The sequence below is a fragment of the Amblyomma mixtum genome, chromosome 3, assembly GCF_055824585.1.
Source record: "Amblyomma mixtum isolate Tamu chromosome 3, ASM5582458v1, whole genome shotgun sequence".
NCBI classification, from domain to species: Eukaryota; Metazoa; Arthropoda; class Arachnida; order Ixodida; family Ixodidae; genus Amblyomma; species Amblyomma mixtum.
The window spans coordinates 366,172,997-366,192,848 of record NC_143014.1 but is presented as its reverse complement, the minus strand read 5'-3'; the positions used below and the strand labels follow the sequence as shown (position 1 = coordinate 366,192,848).

Sequence of the window (19,852 nt, the reverse complement as noted above, 5' to 3'; positions counted from 1 at the left end):
GCATACGGGATACGGACCCCGCACACCGTTACCTCATATGAGCCCCTGCTCATCATGGGTTGGCAGGAAACGAGGCAGCAGACGCAGCCGCCCGCGCGCTCTCTCACCGGGCTGTTTTCTCCTCCCCTTCCGATCAGGAACCCGATTTTAATCCGGTCTATACATTCAAAGATATTACAACATATTATCAAAATTGTCATCGCCTTTACCCTAGCCCATGTAAAGGCCTGAAGAAAGCGGATGAGCGGCTCCTTCTCCGCCTTCTCACCAATACATTGCTGTGCCCAGCAGCGCTAAAACAATTTGACCCCTCCTTTAGCGGAAGCTGCCCACACTGTAGTGCACTGTCTTCTGACACCTATCACATGGTGTGGGCCTGCCCCTCCAACCCCGCTATTCCCCCCATCCCCAACCCAACCCGGGAGGACTGGGAGGCGACCCTGCTCGGCTGCCACGACTTACAGGCCCAACAAGCCTTAGTTGGGCGCGCCCGGGTGGCGGCAACCGCCACTGGGGTCCCATACTAGGGACCTCCACCTAGTGTTTGTAAGGATCGGTCCCTTACGGGCTGATCCGAACATACCTCCTGTTCATTCGTAATAAATGTTTTCACCACCACCACCACCAGCCCAAGAGCCATAAACTCCGCTAGAAATATGGGAGTGTAATCCGGGACTCGAAGTGAATAACTCCAAGAGAGATCCTCAGAAAAAATGCCAACGGCTGCGTTCTGGCCAGCCCCGGACGCATCTGTAGCAATCACACTGTGGTGGGGGAAAGAGTCAAGGTGTTCTGAGAGGAGACTAAGTAGGGTCCTGGACGGGAGATGCTTTGCATTAGGTGGGAAAATATAATCAAAAGCAATATCCACAGGGGACGTTGCAGAACCTACTCTACACACAGAACTGAGATCTATACCAATGACCGATAAAAGGTTTTGAGTAAAAACAACCTGAGGGAGGCGAAACCTTTGCCAATGATGACTAAAAAAGAGAGCCGGGTGGGAAACAAAAATAGGTGTAGCCACACCAGAAGCAGACTCAAATGCCCGTAAGAAATTCCTGACAGTTAATAGCTGGAAACGAGAGTTAAGGTCGGGAATACGAGCCTCCAGGTACAGAACTGCGGTGGAAACTGACTGAGGGAGACCAAGGCAGAGGCGCAGTGCACGCCTTTCTAGCAGCAACGGACGGAGCTTGTATTTGGCGGACCCAGAAAAGAGTATGCAGCCAAATTCCAAAATGGGTCTGACATAGGCTTTGTAAAGGAGTACGAGCGTGTCCCGACGCATGCCAAATCTCCTATTGCTTATTCGAAGTAGCCGACCCAGCGCACGCTCTCCTTTCTCAACGTTACTCTTGATGTGGGGCCGCCAGTCCATACTAGCATCATAAATTACGCCTAGATACCGCAAGCATTCCACCTGCGGTGTAATGTCCGTGCGATATTGTAACGATATATATAAAGGCATGTTAGATTGAAAAACTAACACAGTGCTTTTATGCACATTTAACACCAGATTAATGTTATTAAGCCAAACCTCGAGAGCATTGAGGTAAGCCTGAAGACAACGATACAGGGCATGAATGTCGGTTGCCGAGGCAAAGAAGGCAATGTCATCTGCATAAACGTAAACTGTAACGTCAGGGTGGATGGGAATGTCACACGTCAGAACATTGAAAAGAAGTGGCGAAAGCACAGAACCTTGTGGCACACCTCTGGTCTGGGCGTTGGTGTCTGAAGTGAAGGAACCGTCAGTGCAAAAATACTGCCGTTCCGCTAAAAATTCACGGATCCACGCATAAACGTAGTACGGCGGGTGTAGTGTTGACAATTTCGTGAGAAGGATAGAATGTTCAACACTGTCGTATGCTTTAGCAATGTCAAGCGTCACTAACGCTGGGACTTCGTTGTTTCGCATAGCAAGGCGGATTCTGCTCTCTAAATCAATATGGGCAGACCATATTGAGCATCCGCGGCGAAAGCCAATCTGGGCTGGACACAATGCATTAATTTCTGAAACATGCTTTGACAGGCGGCTGTGCACAATTCTTTCCACGAGCTTTACCAAATTGGATGTTAGAGCTATCGGCCGAATGTTATCAAGATGGAATCCTTTTTTGAATCTTTTAAGAGTAATACTATTTTCGCCACCTTCCAGGAGTGCGGCAGCCATGCAGCTTCCAATGAAGCGTTGACCAGATCGAGAAGGTCCTGAGTGAATTCTTCAGCTAAGATTTTCAGCATACCGACCGTAACACCGTTCGAACCCGGAGCCGAAGATTGCATCGAAGAAACCACAGTTAGTAGTTCTGATTTATCAACCGCCACATAGTCTGAGCAGGGGAAGGGGTCGAACAGGGGCACTCTGCGCTGCTCCTGAAAGCGTAACGCGAGCCCTTGTGCGAATCGCTCTAACTCATCTTTCGCCTCATGTGGAGACAGTACAGCCGAGCTTGTTAACTGCATTGATGAGGAGTGGATATTCCGTTCCATAAAACGGTACAGAGCCTTCCTATTGTTTGGGGCTGACAAAAAGGTATTGAAATTTTGATTGTAGTCATCCTTTGCCTTTGCTATTGTTCTCTTAAACGAGGCCGAGAAAAATTTATAGTTGATCCAGTTAGCAGGTCTGTGATTATGCGAAAGGCTCTTCCATGCTGCTTTCCTACGGTGGAAGGCTGTCTCACACGCAGCGTTCCACCATGGGGATGGTGATTTATTGCTAACACCCGACCGCACAATGAACTGTGAACTCTCTGTAGCCTTCAAAACGGAATGAAACACTCGCTGAGACCTGTGGTTTCCGCTGGAACAAACATCAGATGAAAGGGAAGCGCGCAAAGAAGATTTGTAGGCTGCAAGATTAACTAACGTTCGGGCAGAATCCTGCCCATGGAGTGAGCGCACCAAGATGGTGAAAATAATTGGCAAGTGGTCACTAGACGTTCCACTGTCAACTGTGGACCATGCCCCTACACCTACCCCACCTGCTGCCAAAGACAAATCGAGAACTGAACTCGAATTTCCACGGATGAAGGTTATGGCCCGAGAATTGCAGCAGCGCATATTATTTGCAGACATCCATTTCCATAACATCTGACCATGAGAGTCAGTGTAGGTATCCCAGACAACGTGATGTGAATTAAAGTCTCCAGCAATAATGACCCTATTAGAGTTGCCAAGCAAGCTGTCCAGGTGGTCTGTTCTGTTTACTCCTGCTGGATAATATACGTTAGCAACTGTGACAGGAGCACAGTGCGGCAAAATAAGATCAACAGCTAAGAGCTCGCAGTCGGGAAGCATAACCTTTTTATTAATTGATGCGTGGTGACACAGTTTTGAAGAAATCAGGGTCACTAACCCACCGCCCCTACCATGTATGCGGTCCGCTCGAAAAACACGAAACCTATTAAAGAAAATGATTTTACAGAGGAGAGCCAAGTTTCTTGTAAGAGCACTATATCTGGATTATGAGAAGATAAAAGAAGTTTTAAATATTTAAGAGAAGAAGCAAGAGATCGGCAATTCCATTGTAGAACCTTTACACCAGCCATGATAACTAGTCGAGAATAGAGGCTGAAACAGCCTCCTTTAGCATATCAGACTTCGAGGAGACTTTAGCACGCCCTTTTCTAGTCTTGAACTGGGGAACGGAGGTCTTAGAGGGAGAGGTGGAAGCACGACGCTTCTGTGTAGAGCAGGTCATTTCCACATCAATAGTACAGACACTGCTGCGTGGAAGACTAACTGGGACGCTATCGAGAGGTGGCACGGGAGTCGGTATATTGGAAGATGATGGTTCAATCGAACTTTCAGCACACGGTTGAAGTGAAGTTGCCACTGGCGGCACTGCAGGGGGGGGGGGGGGGTGACAAACTGCCTGACTCACAGCAATCTCAGACAAAGCCTGAGTAAAGCTGCTGAGCATACGCTCTACCACAGCTGACAGTGCTTTTTCGACGCTTGACACAATCTTGGCAGACAGCGTGGCTTCAAGGTCGGGACTAGAGGAACGCACAAGGCTGGCGTAAGAGGGATTTCTGCGGTTAAGGAGCCCATGAGCGTCTGCTCGGGAACATCTATTTTGCTCAATTAATTCCAATAAACTCTGCTCCTGTGACCGTTTTTCGCAAGTGGCATCATAAGCACTGTGGGCGTTACTGCACAAGCAACAGACGGGTTCACCAGCAGTGCAGCTGTCGGAAGAGTGACCTTCACCACACACCCGGCATCTAGTCGCCGACTTGCAGGCTTTACCACTATGTCCAAATCGCCAACAGTTTGTGCATTGCAGAGGACGAGGCGGCAACGGGTCCACGCGATATACAATGGGCCATATTTTCAGCTCAGAGGGGCAGGTGCGACCAGCAAAAGTTGTAATTACCGACTCTGTAGAAACACGCACTCCTGCGACCTCGCGTGAGCAGCGGTATACAGAAATAACCCCGGCTCCTGCGTCCTGGAATTCCTCCAGAATTTCTTGGGCGGAAGATGACGGGTCCACTCCACGGACCATATCTTTGGTGCACGCAAGCTGTTCAGGAATGAAGGCCTTAACCGGAACTGTAGTAAAAGTACGACACCGGAGCAGATCCGACACACACTCAATGTTTGCCGACTTGCGAAGAATACCACGCCTCCCGAAAGGCCGCACTTCAGAGATGTCGAGATGGTGATCTGAGAGACTCTTCACTTCGTGCTGGATCGCTTTGGAATTCTTCATTTTTAGTACTCCATCACCTAACGGTACAAGCGCCGCCGGAATTGCATCTACACCATTCCTCCCAAATGAAGTCAGAGGCAAGCTTTAGACCGGCAGACCGGCGAACCAGGCTGCCGAGCCCCCACCCGGGGAGGTGAAAGCCATGTCTACAGCCGGCGCAAAGGCAACCTCACATTACTCAAATCTACAGTGCTACCCTGAATCCTGACCAAAAAACCCCCGAACGTGGAACGGCCTCACCAAACAGAAACGCCCGGCACCACCAGGAACCAAAGCAGATAGGTAGGCAGTCCGAGGTACACCGACGACAGCGGGCCAGTCTCTTCTTCTCGTGGACCGTGTGCCTCTTTCCTGTTCTATGTTTCCTTCCTGTTTCGTCTTTTTTTTTTTGGCGTACGACATTTTTTCAAAACATAGAGGTCAACGACTTTTCAACTATTACTGTTAGCCTCCATCTGTGTTGAGAGGTGTTTAGCTCACCGCGAGTAATATCCTATCAATATTTAGAACTTCGAACACAAAGTTACCCTCGGCGCAGTGGCGTAACAAATTTTGGCTATTTCGGCGGGTTACATGTAATGGATCTGTTGCTTTGCCTGCGGGCTTTTCGAAAGCGCACTTATTTTGGCGCAGTGTGAGCAAAATTTACAAGAGAATAAAGGAAAGGATAGCTCAAGCGATCAAATGCCCTTGCCAGGCCGATTTGTGCCAGTGTAGTTGTTCGTGAGCGCCACTGCAATACTTCAACACCTTAGACGAGCTTTGGTCTTTGTGTGGGTAGCGAAGGAGTGCGGACGTGCGTCGCATGGGCTCCGCAGATTTCAACCCCCACGGACTATCCGACCCACTGGGCCACCAACTTTTTGTTGGATCTGAAAGAACTCACAAGCTGGATCACCCGGACACCGGTTTCAAGACGGTAGGACCATTTTTTGGCGATTTTACCGGACTGTGAAGCCGCGCGTGGCTCGGGTGACTTTTTGGCGGGAAACGCTCGCCGCTGAGCCTACTTAGGCTTAGCACGACTACGGGCGTTCGCGGGCAGCCAGGCCCGCTTAGCGACCGCGATGCAGCCTGGAACCACCTCCCGCACCGCAGAATACCCAGATTTTGAGCCATCAACGAGCAGAATAGCCCAGAATTTGCTAGAAGCACGAGAGATGGACGACGCGTTCCTCGACATTTCCGACTCCGAGAATTCGGCAGGCGGGGGAATCGAGGAATCCGCCATGCAGGAGCAGCAAGACACCCAAAAAGAAGACGAGGCAAATTGGGAATTGGCCCTGACCAAACGCCAAAAGAAGCGACAGAGAAGAAACGGACGGAACGCCGCCGCAAACACTGCAATTTTCCCGGCCGCTCAAGGTGACCTCGGAGGCGTATCCCTGGCCTCTACGCCGACAGCTGGCGTTCCATCTGCCGGCGCGCTGAAAAAAGACGGGAAAGGAACGCAACGGCAGCCCAGGCGAAGGCTGCCCCCGCTCCCCAGGGATGATTTCAAGATTATTTTGCGACCGAAGGGACTTGTAGTCAAGTCACTCCAGCAATTCCAAGTGGCCCGGGCCGTCGCCGCGGCATGCAACAACAAGTTCGAAGGAAGAGACCTGATCACCAGGCTCCGTACAGGATCGAATATCATAATCGTGAGCACGCCGAACGAAGAGGCCGCCCAGCTCGCGAGACGCATCACCAGCCTCAAGATCGAGGGACGCTCATACGACGTGAACGCTTACGTGGCCGCACCGGACGACACCCGGCGTGGCGTGATACACGGAGTGGACCCCGGAGCGACACCGGAGGAACTGAAAGCCGACTTGTGGACGCGCACAAAGGGTGTTACCATCCACAGCGCCCGAAGACTAGGCAAGACCAAGACAGCCGTCATCACTTTTGACGGACCCATCACACCGAAACACGTCATCTACTGCGGAGCCGAGTACAAGTGCTACCCGTATCGGCCCACAAGACAAATCTGCTATGTTTGCTGCCAACCAGGTCACCGCTCCGACGTGTGCCCCACACCGGACGCCAAGGCTTGCAAACAGTGCGGGATGCAAAACCCGCCAAAAGACCACCAGTGTACCCCGAGATGCCTGATCTGCGGAGGTGACCACGCTACCGGATCGAGGGAGTGTCACGACCGACTAAACAAAGTCAGGGAGCCGCTAGGCAAGGTCATCAGCGGCAACAATGGCGGCGGACGCGAGAGCAGACGCCGCAGCCGGAACGACCGTGGCGAGAAACCGAGGTGGTTCAGCTCGGAGGGGGAGACCTCGCAGAGCCGCTCGAGATCCCGGGCGTCACGGAGCAGTTCACGGAGCCGATCACGGTCCTTCCCGCCCCTGCCACCCCCGGCCATGAAGGGAGGGAGCCAGCAGCAGCAGCAGGAGAAGAAAAAACAGAAGCAAAGCCGAAAGAGCGGCGGCGTCAAGGTGATCTGGGGAGCCGAAAACCCCTGGTTTGCTCCGGACTCGGGAGGGATAACTAACAAACATAACACAAACACAAAGAGCAACCGCGAACAACCTAGACAGGAGGACGCGGAGAAAATAGCACTGAGACGCGAATTAGAACTATCACGCGCTAGGCAGATAGAACTAGAGCGCCAAATAGCAGAGCTCACGAAGGCAGTACGAGACCTTAAGTCGAATAGCCCTCAGCAGCCACAAACATCACAAACCCAAGCCTCGTCGCAAACAGGCAACGAGGATCTCAATACATTTAAGGCAGAAATCCAGCAAATGATGCAGCACATGATGCAGCAGATGATGCAGCAAGTGCAACTGCAAGTCTCAGAACTCCGGAGTAGCATCCGCAAGCAGAAATTCGCCGAGAACATTAGAGAAAAGGCCTACCACCGCCCCGCGCTGGCAGCCCTCGCCAACTCGCCCACAAACAACACTGAAGCTTAAATATGGCCAACAAAAACTTACGCAAGCAAGAAACCCTAGACATATGGCAATGGAACTGCAGAGGCTAGCGCAAGAAGCAGGGCCTACTCCAACAACACATCTATACACAACAATGACCGCCCGACATCATAGCGCTTCAAGAGACGGGCACTACGCCAACACTCGCAATATATACGTGCTACGAGACTCAGGAGAAAGGAAGAACGGCAACCCTCGTCAGTAAGGCGCTCATCGCCATAAACCACGACAGGATAGCCGACACAGACGTAGAACACGTGATAGTAGAAATTATACCAAAGAAGAAAAGAAAGAGGGGCAGCATCTTCATTGTGAATGGATACAGCCCTCCAAAACAGAGGAAAGCAAAATTTCACGAACTTTTCCACGGCGCACGCAAACTAGCAAAAAACAACACGCTAATCATACTAGGAGACTTCAATGCCATGGACAAAAGCTGGGGATACCAAACAGCTAACCCGAAAGGTAAAGCACTATCAGAGACAGCAGAAAACACTGACTGCAACCTCCTCACCGACTCGGACACTCCAACCAGAAAAGGAAACAGCGTCAGTACAGACACGTGCCCCGACCTCACATTCATACGGGGAGCAGAACAGGCAGTGTGGGAGAATGTGTTAGAAAATCTCGGGAGTGACCACTACATACTCAAAACGCAAGTAACCTCAGACGGGCTAAAGCGTCACCTGGGATCGGCAATAATTACGGATTGGAGCGCTTTTCGAGAGGCATGCGACGGGAATCTCGCCGCGAACGAGATCCAATCGATAGAAGAGTGGGGAAACATGCTCAAAGAAAAACAGCGCAAGTACACTAAAGAAATCGCGCGAACGACGCAGACACCTGAGGTAGATGCCAGGCTGCTCAAGCTGTCGGAAGCTAGACGCGGGCTCACCAAGAGGTGGAAGAAACAATAGTACAACAGAAAACTAAAACTGAAGATCGTAGAAGTCACAGCAAAAGCAGAGGAGTACGCGGCGCAATTGGCAAGGCAAAATTGCCAACAATTCAGCGACTCCCTCAACGGAACTTTGAGCACAGCGAGGACGTGGCATATCCTCAAGGCTCTCATAGATCCAACCAAGACCAAGGCAGAAAACAACAAAGCCATCTACCGGTTAATCCACCAGTTCGAGGGACTAGACTCAGAACTTCTGGAAAAAGTACGTGTTAAGTGCTTCGGGGACACAAACCCAGCAGCTTACGCAGAGCGCTACCGGGGAAGAGAAAACGATACCCTGGACAGACCCATCACGCGAGAAGAGGTCTACGCAGCGATTCGCAACACAACCAGAAACACGGCCGCGGGTGCAGACAAGATCAATAACGCACTCATCCGCAACCTCAGTGATGAGCTAGTCGCAGAATTCACCGACTTTCTCAACAAACACTGGGAAGCGGAGACCGTCCCCGAGGAGTGGAAGCATGCGGAGGTAGTCATGATTCCTAAACCGGGCAAGAAACTACAAATTGAGAACCTCAGACCAATCTCACTCACATCGTGCCTAGAAAAACTGTACGAACGAGTGGTGACGCTGAGACTACAACAGTACATGGAGGACAACGAACTGTATCCCCACACCATGTTCGGTTTCAGAACAAAACTATCTACCCAAGATGTACTACTCCAAATCAAAGAAGAGGTACTCGGGAACGTCCCCAAGAGCGGAGAGAACATAATAATGGCATTAGACATCAAGGGGGCTTTTGACAATGTCAGTCACGAGGCTATCCTTACGGGCATGAACGACCTGAACTGCGGAAGGAGAGTCTACGGCTACGTCAAAGCCTTCCTCTCAAACAGAACGGCAACGATTGGCCTGGGGGAGCTCAGATCAGACAAATTCCTTACTCCAGACAAAGGAACACCTCAAGGATCGGTCATCTCCCCTACGCTCTTCAACATAGCCATGATTGGCTTAGCGAAACAGTTAAAAGCAATCGACGGCGTACACCATGCCATGTATGCAGACGACATCACCATCTGGGCCAACACAGGCTCGCTTGCAGAGAAAGAAGAGAAATTCCAAAAGGCAGCTACCTGCGTACAGAACTACGTCAGAGAAAGAGGCCTAGCATGCTCCACCGAGAAATCCGAGCTGCTAAGAGTTTGGAGAGGAAAACGAAATCGCACAGTCCCCACTAGCGACGACTTAAAGTTAAAAGTATACCTCGAGGGGAAGTCGATACCAGAAAAAACACTCATCAAAATCTTGGGGATGTGGATACAGTCAAACCAACGCTGCACCCACACCCTCGCCCTACTCAAAGCATCCACTCTACAAGTGGCCCGCATGATCAAGCGCATCTCACACAAACGTCATGGCATGCGAGAGGAGGACACACTCAAGCTGGTTAGAAGCCTGGTGGTCAGCCGAGTGATATACAGCCTCCCCTACTACAATCCTATCAAGAGTGAGGTACAACAGGCGGACGTGATCCTACGCAAAGCCTACAAAACCGCACTCCACCTTCCTCACAGCACTTCAACCGAAAAGCTCCTAGCCCTAGGACTACACAACACTTTCGATGAATTGAGAGAAGCACAACTAGTCTCCCAACTCCGCAGACTACAGCAGACCCCACCTGGCAGGGAGCGCCTAACGAAACTGGGCCGCGCCGATCAAATTCAAGAGATACAGAGGACAGAAACAATCCCGGACGAATATCGCAAAACACTGAAAGTAACGCCCATACCCAGGAACATGGATCCCAACATAAACAAAGCACGTAGAGAGGCAAGGGCTGAATACCTACAAAAGACATTAGCACCCCAAGAAACGACGGTATACGTGGACGCAGCCACATACACCAGAACAGCGGGGCAGCACAACAGCAATGCGGTAACAACAGTGATTGACTCGACCCTACGCGAGATCACCAGCGCATCACTAAAACACTGTACGATAGTCGAGTCTGAAGAAGCGGCCGTCGCTCTAGCGGCAGCGGAGGGCTATCGATCTAAACGGTCTCTAACAATCATTACAGATTCACAAACAGCATGCCGCAACTACCTACGCGGCAGAATAGGGCACAGAGCGCTCCGCATACTCCGCTCTGGGGGCCACATAACACAACGACAACCAAACGAAGAACCAATCAGGCATACGATAGTATGGACGCCGGGACACGCGGGAGTAACAGGGAACCAAGAGGCGGACAGGATAGCTCGAGGGTACACTTATTACCGAGCATCCAAAGTAGCCGACCTCGAGGAGAACGAACCTGTTCCCCAAGATTATTCGGCGATACTAAATTATTACAAGGGCTGCAGAAAGCGGTATCCATCACCACACAACTCCCTTAGCAGAGAAGACTGTCGCGTGGAGGCAACTACAAACGGGCTCGTACCCGAACCTACACGTACAAAACAAAATGTATCCCACACAATACACTGACAAAGAACCACCCACGCTGTACCACATAACGTGGGCATGCCAGACGATAAGCGTGATACCAGTTATAACCAACCCGAGTGCGGAGCAATGGGAGGGAGTGCTCTCCAGCGATCGCCGAGTCGACAAAGAAGGTCTGATTCGGCGAGCACATCTGGCAGCAGCTTCCAGCGGAGCCCTGGACTAAGGGCAGCCGACCTTTGTACAAGCAGATGGACAAAGCCATCTGACAGCCGCAGAAGAAAAGCAAATCTAGAGCTTAATAAAGTTGTTCACTAACTCACTCACTCACTGATTCACTCAACACCTTACGCATTCGTTTTAAAGTAAGCAACATATTTGAAAAGGTTCAATCAAAGCAGGCATTGCAAGCTGTAGCCAATTTGAGAGAGCTGAAGGGAAAATCTTACAAAAAAGGTGAGAAAACGTGAGAGCTTCGTAGCCATCTGCCAATCGCAGTTTTTCCTTTTCATGATTGTCTGGTATTAAGAGATTAGGACTTCTATCAAATGAATCCAGCAAAATCAAACATAAATACTGGTCTTAAAATTTCGAATAGCACAAGTGATAAAACAGATTCAACGTCTTCTAAAACTTTCCTGGGAGACTGGCAGGCCCCGGGGTTTTAGAAAGCGGCAATCGACAAAATTCACCCTCTATTTCACCCAAGGTTAAAGAACCACTTATTATCGTGCACACATTTTCAGGAAGCACCATTATCATAGGCACAAGGCGCGCTATTTCAGAATCAGGCCACGGTACCATCAGGGTACTCAGATACTATTACGCCCCTGAGCGCCCTCCGTAAATAACATGAACAATGGTATGAAGATTTAGTAACTAAAAGACAACCAACGTAAAGGTGAACGGCGAGGGAACAAGACATGCTATGACAACAAAGTTGCCAGAATGGAAAACAACAGCTAATAAGAGTACACGCAAAGGTGTGGGAATAAAACGTAATATGCCAAAGTAGATAGAGGAAATCAAGAGAACAAGCAACCGGAGTGTAGGCGATTGGGAAAGAATTAAACATGATATACGAGATGTGAAAATGGAAACAAGCATGACGAGAGGGTAGCAACAAAAAGCACGTGGATGGACGAATTTTTCTTTAACTGCGAAGTTTCTGAGAAAGCTGTATAGCTTTCCTTTGTAGCCGTATGGCTGCACTTGGGTGGATGCCAATGAGTAATTACTCCCTTATTACAAATTTACTCCACCTTGGGGGATTCCCCTAAACATGGGATCCGCACTTAAAAAAGGATATAAAGAAACTTGAAATGATCCAAAGAAAAGCCGTCCGTTTCATTTTTAACGCTTACCATAGCTCTATCTCGCCATCCGTTCTGATGTCTACGAAGAACATATCCACTCTAGAAAGAAGGAGAGCACTCGCAAGGCTTAAATTTCTGTACTCATTTTACTCTCGTCAATTTAATATTAATGCTGCTCCCTATATATCCCCCCGTTCTACACGGCAGACACGCAATAGCCACAACCATAACCTTACCCCGTACTTTGCACGCACAAATACGTTCAAAAACTCATTTTTTCCCCGAACAATCACAACATGGAACTCACTGCCAGCAAATGTCTTTTCGGCTCAGGATGCCGCTGCTTTTGAAAAGAGTGTCTTATTGTATGTGTAAACTTAACAATATCATTGCCCTCTGTTTGGTTTTCTTCTTTTATTGTTGCCGGAACGCTGGATTTGCGTAGTGTTTGATATTATTTTTGCTTTTTGAATGTTGCCCCCCTGCTTGGTCTCTATGACTGCAGTATGTGTAAATAAATAAAAACATTTGGTCAACCCTGTTCCCACTTCGAGTTATTGATCAATTCGCTCTCGCCCTACCATAAGCTTGCCGTCCCGGTTAGCTCAGTTGGTAGAGCGACTGCTCCGGTGTAGCGGTGGTCCCGGGTTCGAACCCCGGACCAGGACGAATTTTTCTTTAACTGCGAAGTTTCTGAGAAAGCTGTATAGCTTTCCTTTGTAGCCGTATGGCTGCGCTTGGGTTGATGCCAATGAGTAATTACTCCCTTATTACAAATTTACTCCACCTTGGGGGATTCCCCTAAACATTTGGTCAGGTTGTATTTAGAATGCATTTCGGGAAAAGAGGACCATCACTAGCAGCCTATGAAATCGGTAAACATTTAATGCAGCGTCAAAGTGAGGACAGACATGCGGAAATAAGTTATAACTGGCTTCCTGAAGTCGTCGCTAAAGACGTAAGTTGTTTCCGGACAAGAGCTTAAATCGACGCCTACCGCCACTTATCTCTATCTACCATCTGCTTTGAAAATGATGACCAGCAGTGGCTACGGGATAACCTAGAATTTATCACGAGCTTCAAGCCGAAGTGGCGTTAATGCGACATCCTTGAAGAAACCACCGGGCTGCAGGTGAATCGATTTCAGTGAATAATTCTTCGTTCAGACAATTCGTTCCCATTGTTATTTAAGAAAAGGTGGCTGCCCTGGGCAACATGAATATAAACAACACACTAGCGACTTTCTTCCTTGCGCGAAAGTACACCAGAAGGAAGGCGCTCTTTGCGTATAAAAGAAGAGTTTATTACTGCTTCAAGTAGCGGCGCTGAAGTTGCATCATCACCGTACCACAGGGCTGGCTTCGCCGAGGGCACTCAGTTTGCTTGAGATGCAGCATCTGCCACCGCCTGCGATGGGTGAGAAGTTTTAGCGTAGACCATTTCTCTAATAAAGCGTGGTAAGGGGCGTAGATCCAGCCGGGCATCAATCACTGCAAGTAAGCACAGGTTCTGCAGTGTCGGTGCCAAGTGCAACACGTGGAGATCCGTCAGCGCCCTTCGCTCCTCAGCAACCTGCCTCTCATCCTGGTTGGGTGCCGGCCCCAAGCCGCCGAAGATAAACACTCTTTCACCCATCACTGAGCAGCCATGCCAGAGCCTGGGAGATGGTGGTGAGCTAAATGACTTCTCTTCGGTCCAACACGATGTCACGGGGTCGTGCTTGTGCATGTCTGCCAAGTAGGTCTTCAGCACATCGCTGTACCCTCCGAAAATCTACAGCTCTTCGTTGAACACGAAGGCTGAATGTCCTCGCCGGTGCACAGGGGGAACGCCTTGTACCCGTGGGCGCCCCTAGGAAGTGGTGGTCGTTTCAAAATAGTATAGGATGAGGGAAGGGTCTGCTGGGCTGCCGCCGAACACATACATTCGGGTCCCGATGGCACACGCAGGTTGGGAGGCACGTCGAACCGGAGCCTCTCCGCTTGTGGGGACAGGATGCCACTCCAGGGTATCCAAGTCGAGGACCCGCATATATGGCGAGGGATCCCAGTCACTTAAGATATACTTGCGGTGACCCACAACACACGCTGTGTTGCCGTAAATCGATGACGGCACCTCACCGGACACCGCCCGACGGCTGCATGTCATGGTGCTTGTGTCGAAGCGGTAGAGGACACTCGGGGCTGGCCAGCTGTGCGGGCCGCCCCAGAGGTACGCGCAGTGGCCGTACGCTACAACTGTGTGGCGGGAAATGTTAATCGGCCCGCCGTCGGGAAGCTGCCTCTGCACCATATCCCACCGGCGCGAAGCTGGGTCGCAGATGAAGACGTGGAGCAAGTTCCATGGCGCGTGGTAACTGTCGAACGAGTAGACCTTGCCGTTGATGCGTACAGCCCTGTGGGTGACATGCTCTGGAACGCCGTTTAGCTGCACCGTCCACATCCTGCAGACACCTGCTTCTGTAAGAAACAAGGCTCGGTTATTTAAGCGATGGTGGCGGCGTCATACGGCTATTTTATATGGTGATCTGTATTCACTGCGTGAGCGGACATAGTGCGTCGACGGGTGACTATTTCCGTTAGATTTTGGAATACTTGTCATTTTATGACACTGACACGAATGAATGTTCGAAAAAAAAACATGTAGTGTTGCTGTCACCAAGATTAAAAGCTCAAAAAGCCGTTATAAAGATCGCGTAAGTGGTCAAGAAGCTGGTCTGCCATTACGGGTTTGTTTCAGAGCGAATTACCTTCTTGACGCCGCGAGATACGTGGTTAACGCTTTCCAATCGAGAATCTCGTTTACTTGATCGGTCATGCCAGTCGCACCGATAGGGACTGAATATCTGGCGGCCCTAAAAAGAAACGTGAAATATATATTGCTTAAATCCTGTGGAGCTTTTTTCTTTCGTTTCGCACGTGTTTGGTTGCCGCCTTATCGTCTAGCGGTGTATAGTATCCGTGTCATGAATTCACATTGTGAGGAACAACCCTTCTGTTGAACCCGCGTCTTTCGGGTCAGCAACCCGGAAGGCGCGGCCGGGATCGAACCCGCGTCTTTCGGGCTGCTGACCCGAAAGATGCGGGTTTGATCCCGGGCCGCGGTGGCCGACTTTCGATGGAGGCGAAATTCTAGAGGCCCGTTGTGAGGGGAAAAGGCCCCCAGCTGGTTCGAGCGTCCTCCGAGGTGGGGCCCCGGAGGATCCAGAAAATCGTCCCAGACCGAGCACGTCTGTAGATATAACAAAAATGGTTTTACTTAAAACAGGAGAGCTGTCACTGATGGGTATGGAGCTGTGCGGCCGAGGGTCGAGGAGTGGCTCCGGTGTGAGATTCCGCTGCCCGTCGCCAGAAAGACGCCGGGGCCAAGTACCTCCGCAGGGCTGTTCTCCCTACGGCCGGAAGGCGGGCGCGGAGCACCAGCACCAGTGGCCCTGACGACGCACCAGAGAGGAGACGGCCGCCCAGGTCTGGACGCCCGGGTACGGCCAGGAAGGCACCCTTTCACAGCAGGGGGTCCCAGCCACGGGATGGCAGGCACGATCCGACAGCAAGGCCGGCAGGATCTCCGGGGAGGCAGCACCTGCCTGTGCCCGGTACGGCGCCCGCTTTCCGCGGCAGCAAGAGGCAGACGGGAGACAGGAGACAGAAGGCTCCTGGTTGCCCTAACCTGGGCGAGGACAGCTTCCCCAGGCCTGGTCACCCGGGTTCAAGAAGCCGTTCAGCCCTGACCTCGCCTGCTCCGTTGCCCAAGCTCGTCTCCTCGCGCCGCGTGCGCCACGCCCCGCGGCTCTCTTCTTTTTTTTCTCCTTCCTTCTCTCTCCTGAGCGAGCGTCAGGCCGCCGCTAGTGCTGAAGGGCGGTGGTGGCGCATCACACCCGTGTACTGAGCGATGTCAGCGCACGTTAAAGACCCCAGGTGGTCGCAATTTCTGGAGCCCTTCACTACGGGGTCCCTCATAGTCTGAGTTCCTTTGGGACGTTAAACCCCAATAAACCAACAAACCACCAACCTGGCCACGTTGATGAAAATGTAGTGTCGATGGTCAAGATTTCATATTTGCATTTCATCTTCTAGCAAGAATTGCCTAAAGTGGGTCAATTCATACAGCTGTTGCTGATGAACTGGAAACATGTGATTTTAGTCACTGTGCCTTCCATATATACCTCTAAATAAGTTGCTTTGGAGGAAAGGAAATTTTCTTCTAGGTGGACACCCCAACTGCGCCGGGAGGGAAGGGAGGAAGGTGGGAGTGAAAGATTTGGATTGGGGGGGTTAAACGCTCCAAGGCGGCTCAGGCTATGAGGAACGCCGGACAGAAGGGCTCCAGAAATTACGACCCCCTGGCGTTCTTTAAAGTGCACTGACATCGCACATTACACGGGCCACTATATTAGCATCGTATAACTGCTTAGGCTTCTGTGTGTTTTCTAACCTTTCTTCGGATCGCCACATTAGCTGTATGACGAGTAATGCTAACTGTTCTCTAGATTACTTGGAACAAAATTTCTTGTCTCTATATTCCTTTACCTACAACATTAAAAATCTCTTGTTCCTTCTAAACCTGAGAATGCGGCCTCAGCACGGCACCCTGGCCTTGATTTTCTAGTAAGCTACGAACATAATAAGAATTGCTCTGCTCGCAACATTCTCAAATGCTGTCATCGTACCATCAGTACCCCTAATATGATAACTAATTTGTACCTTCCGCTATTGTAGTTACGTAATGAAACTCTGCGGCTATGTTTTCTCCATAAAATATTCTACGAGAAAAAACTTTACGATATTTTGATTCAGCGGCCCATTAACACATCGCGCCACTTACACCGCTGTGAAAAAGTTGCAGTTTTTAATGATACACGAATGTTTTTTTATCGCTCATTCCTGCCTCGTTCAATTCAGGACTGGAACCACTATCATGACGCGCTAGTTTCAATAGCATATATTAATTCGTTTATAAGTTTTGTAACAGATGATTATAGTGTTACGAATATGCAATACTTCCACACTATATATTATTTTTGATTGAAACCATTGTATTTACGTCTGCGTTTTCTGTTTTTCCTCTGATGTACTGCCTTGAGATAAAGCCTCACGTCCGCGAAGCATACGTGTAAAATGCTATCAGGACTTCGCATATGACTAGTATCAGCGGTGGATAACACGCTCTCTACATTTCTGACATCCGCCCTTTAATTGGAGTTTGGCAGAAGCGGCTCAGTGGCGAACATGCCGGACCCGAGAGCAGGACCATTACTGCGGCACGTGTGCAAGGCACGTGTGCCATTACCTCACCCTCCCTACCCAGAATGAAGCAAGCTCATTTCATTCTGCGTAGGGAGGGTGAGGTAATGGCACACGTGCCTTGAATGGATGAATGCTGTTTCTTTGTTTTCTCTAGTTTTACGCTTGTGAGTGGCAACAGTGTATCTGGGTTTGACAAGACGCCTTTGCGCATGTTTGTGTAAATGTATAAATTGGCTGCCTACGTGTGAATAAAATTCAGTTGTAAGTTCAGCGCCGTCAGTCTGTTTCACCTTGTCCTCGGTCCGTGTTCTTAAGCGCTGGTTTTTTTTATTGATCACCACTAACTCGCCCAATCCTCAGTTCTTCTCCAAACAGGAGCAGGGACAACGGGCAAGCTGTTTTCAGGGAGCACCCTATGCGGACTGTTTGTGGGAGAGGGCGATTCTCAATAAAACACGAGGAACAGTGTTTGTGGCAAAGGCGCATCCCAGTCAGAAGACTTTAACCAAGATTGACGTGGTTTACAAGAGAATAAAGAAACGGATAACACACGCGATCAAAGGCCTTTGCCAGGTCGATTTGCGCCTGTGTAATTAATTGTTCGTGAGCCCCACTGCAATACTTCAACACGGTACGCACTGCATGTAATTAAGCCACATGTTTGGAGAGGGTCATTCAAAGTAGGCATTGAAAGCTGTAGCCAATTTGAGAGAGCTCAAGCAAAAATCTTATAAACGAGGTGAGAAAATTCAAGGGCACTTTGGCTCTCCAAAGTGCTGCAGGGCGAAAGCCTTTCCTGGAGCACTGTTTGGCGCTAACTGCAAGACTGTTTGCGGTGTACTAGTGCTTTATTTGACTACACACTTTGACTACAGATTACAACTACACACTTTGACTGCTTCTCTAGCACGACTCTCTCTATGCTTCGATGAGCTCGGTTGTATCCATAGCTCTGTTCGCAGAAATCAGGTATGTAATGTGGTCAGCCACGGACGCCTTGCGCCTGCTGTCGGAGGGGGCGACAACTATTTTATTAGTTGTCGCACGCTCCAAAAAGGGGCGTCAGGCATCCGTGGGTGACCTCATTAATTCGAATCCGCGCACTCTGACGTCATAACCATTTCGACCAACCAAAAAGCGTGACACCTCTGCTGGCAACCTTCTGTTGCCAACGGTGAGTCATTAAAGGCTTTCGCCTTAAAACGTGAGAGCTTCGTAGACATCTGCCTATCGCAGTTCTTCCTTTTCGTCAGTGTACGGTGTTAAGAGAATATGACTTCTGTCAAATGAATGTAGCAAAAATCGAACATCAATGCTCGTCTGAAAAAATTCATAGTTTATTCACAAATATCACATTTTATACTCTCACCTTCGCGTTTACTGTTGACTGTGATGAATTTTTACGCCGCGAGGTTATCTGCGGCTGCAGAGGGCTATGGCAAAAAATTGCTTTGTATATTCAAATTGGTGTCACAGACACATTTCCCGAACATTTCACCCCAGCCGTCGTTGGATGGCTCGTCGAGAGTGTATCAGACGTGCGCGGTGCGCCGGAGCGCTCTCGCATCCGTATAAATAAGCTGTCGTAAAACTTCAAATATTGGCCAGCATGTAGTCGATTATCTTCAATACGATCTCCACCTGATACGATCAGTTACCCAAGTTTTGACGAATTCTATCGGCTCATGTTCAAGACACAGATACCGGTCGGGTCCTTCCAGATTGAAATTAAAATGTATATTGGGAAAAGTAAACCATAACTAGCAGGCTTTAAAATCAGTGAACATTTAAAGCAGCGTCAAAATGAAGCCAGACATGCAGAAGTAAATGATAACTGTCCGGATTTCTGAAGTAATCACAAAAGACGCAAGTTGTTTCTGGAGAAGATTCAAAATCGATGCCTACCGCCACATTCAGCATCTCAATCTGCCTACTGCTTTGAAAAGGATGACCACCAGGGCTACGCGGCAACCTAGACTTCATCGCGAGCTTCAGGCCGAAGTAACTTTGATGCGATTCCCTTGAAGAAACCACCAGGCAGGAATGGAATCAATTTCAGAGAATAGTTCTTTCGGAGAATTTCTTCTTGGTAATCTTTGAAAAAAAGTTCCGCCTGACATTGGCATGAAATAAGAAAAAACACTAGCGACTTTCTTGCTTGCGCGAAAATCAGGCTCTGAAGGAAGGCATTCATTGCTTATAAAAGAAGAGTTTATTGCTGTGTGAATTAGCGGCGCCGAAGTAGCATTATCGCCGCACCCCAAAGCTGGCTACGCCG

The 19,852-nt window shown here is 49.7% G+C and overlaps 1 protein-coding gene across 1 annotated transcript; it reads left to right on the top strand.

Annotated features, from left to right (window-relative positions):
* Window positions 1–5,793: 5,793 nt before the first annotated feature.
* On the top strand, window positions 5,794–7,638 carry LOC149356663 (uncharacterized). The gene has a single exon (XM_089576404.1). It carries the CDS (start codon window positions 5,794–5,796, stop codon window positions 7,636–7,638), a length of 1,845 nt encoding a protein of 614 aa, XP_089432530.1.
* The last annotated feature ends 12,214 nt before the right edge of the window (window positions 7,639–19,852 follow it).

Bases quoted from the DNA above. Each gene is read 5' to 3' on its own strand.
- LOC149356663 (XM_089576404.1), top strand. From the start codon at position 5,794: ATGCAGCCTGGAACCACCTCCCGCACCGCAGAATACCCAGATTTTGAG.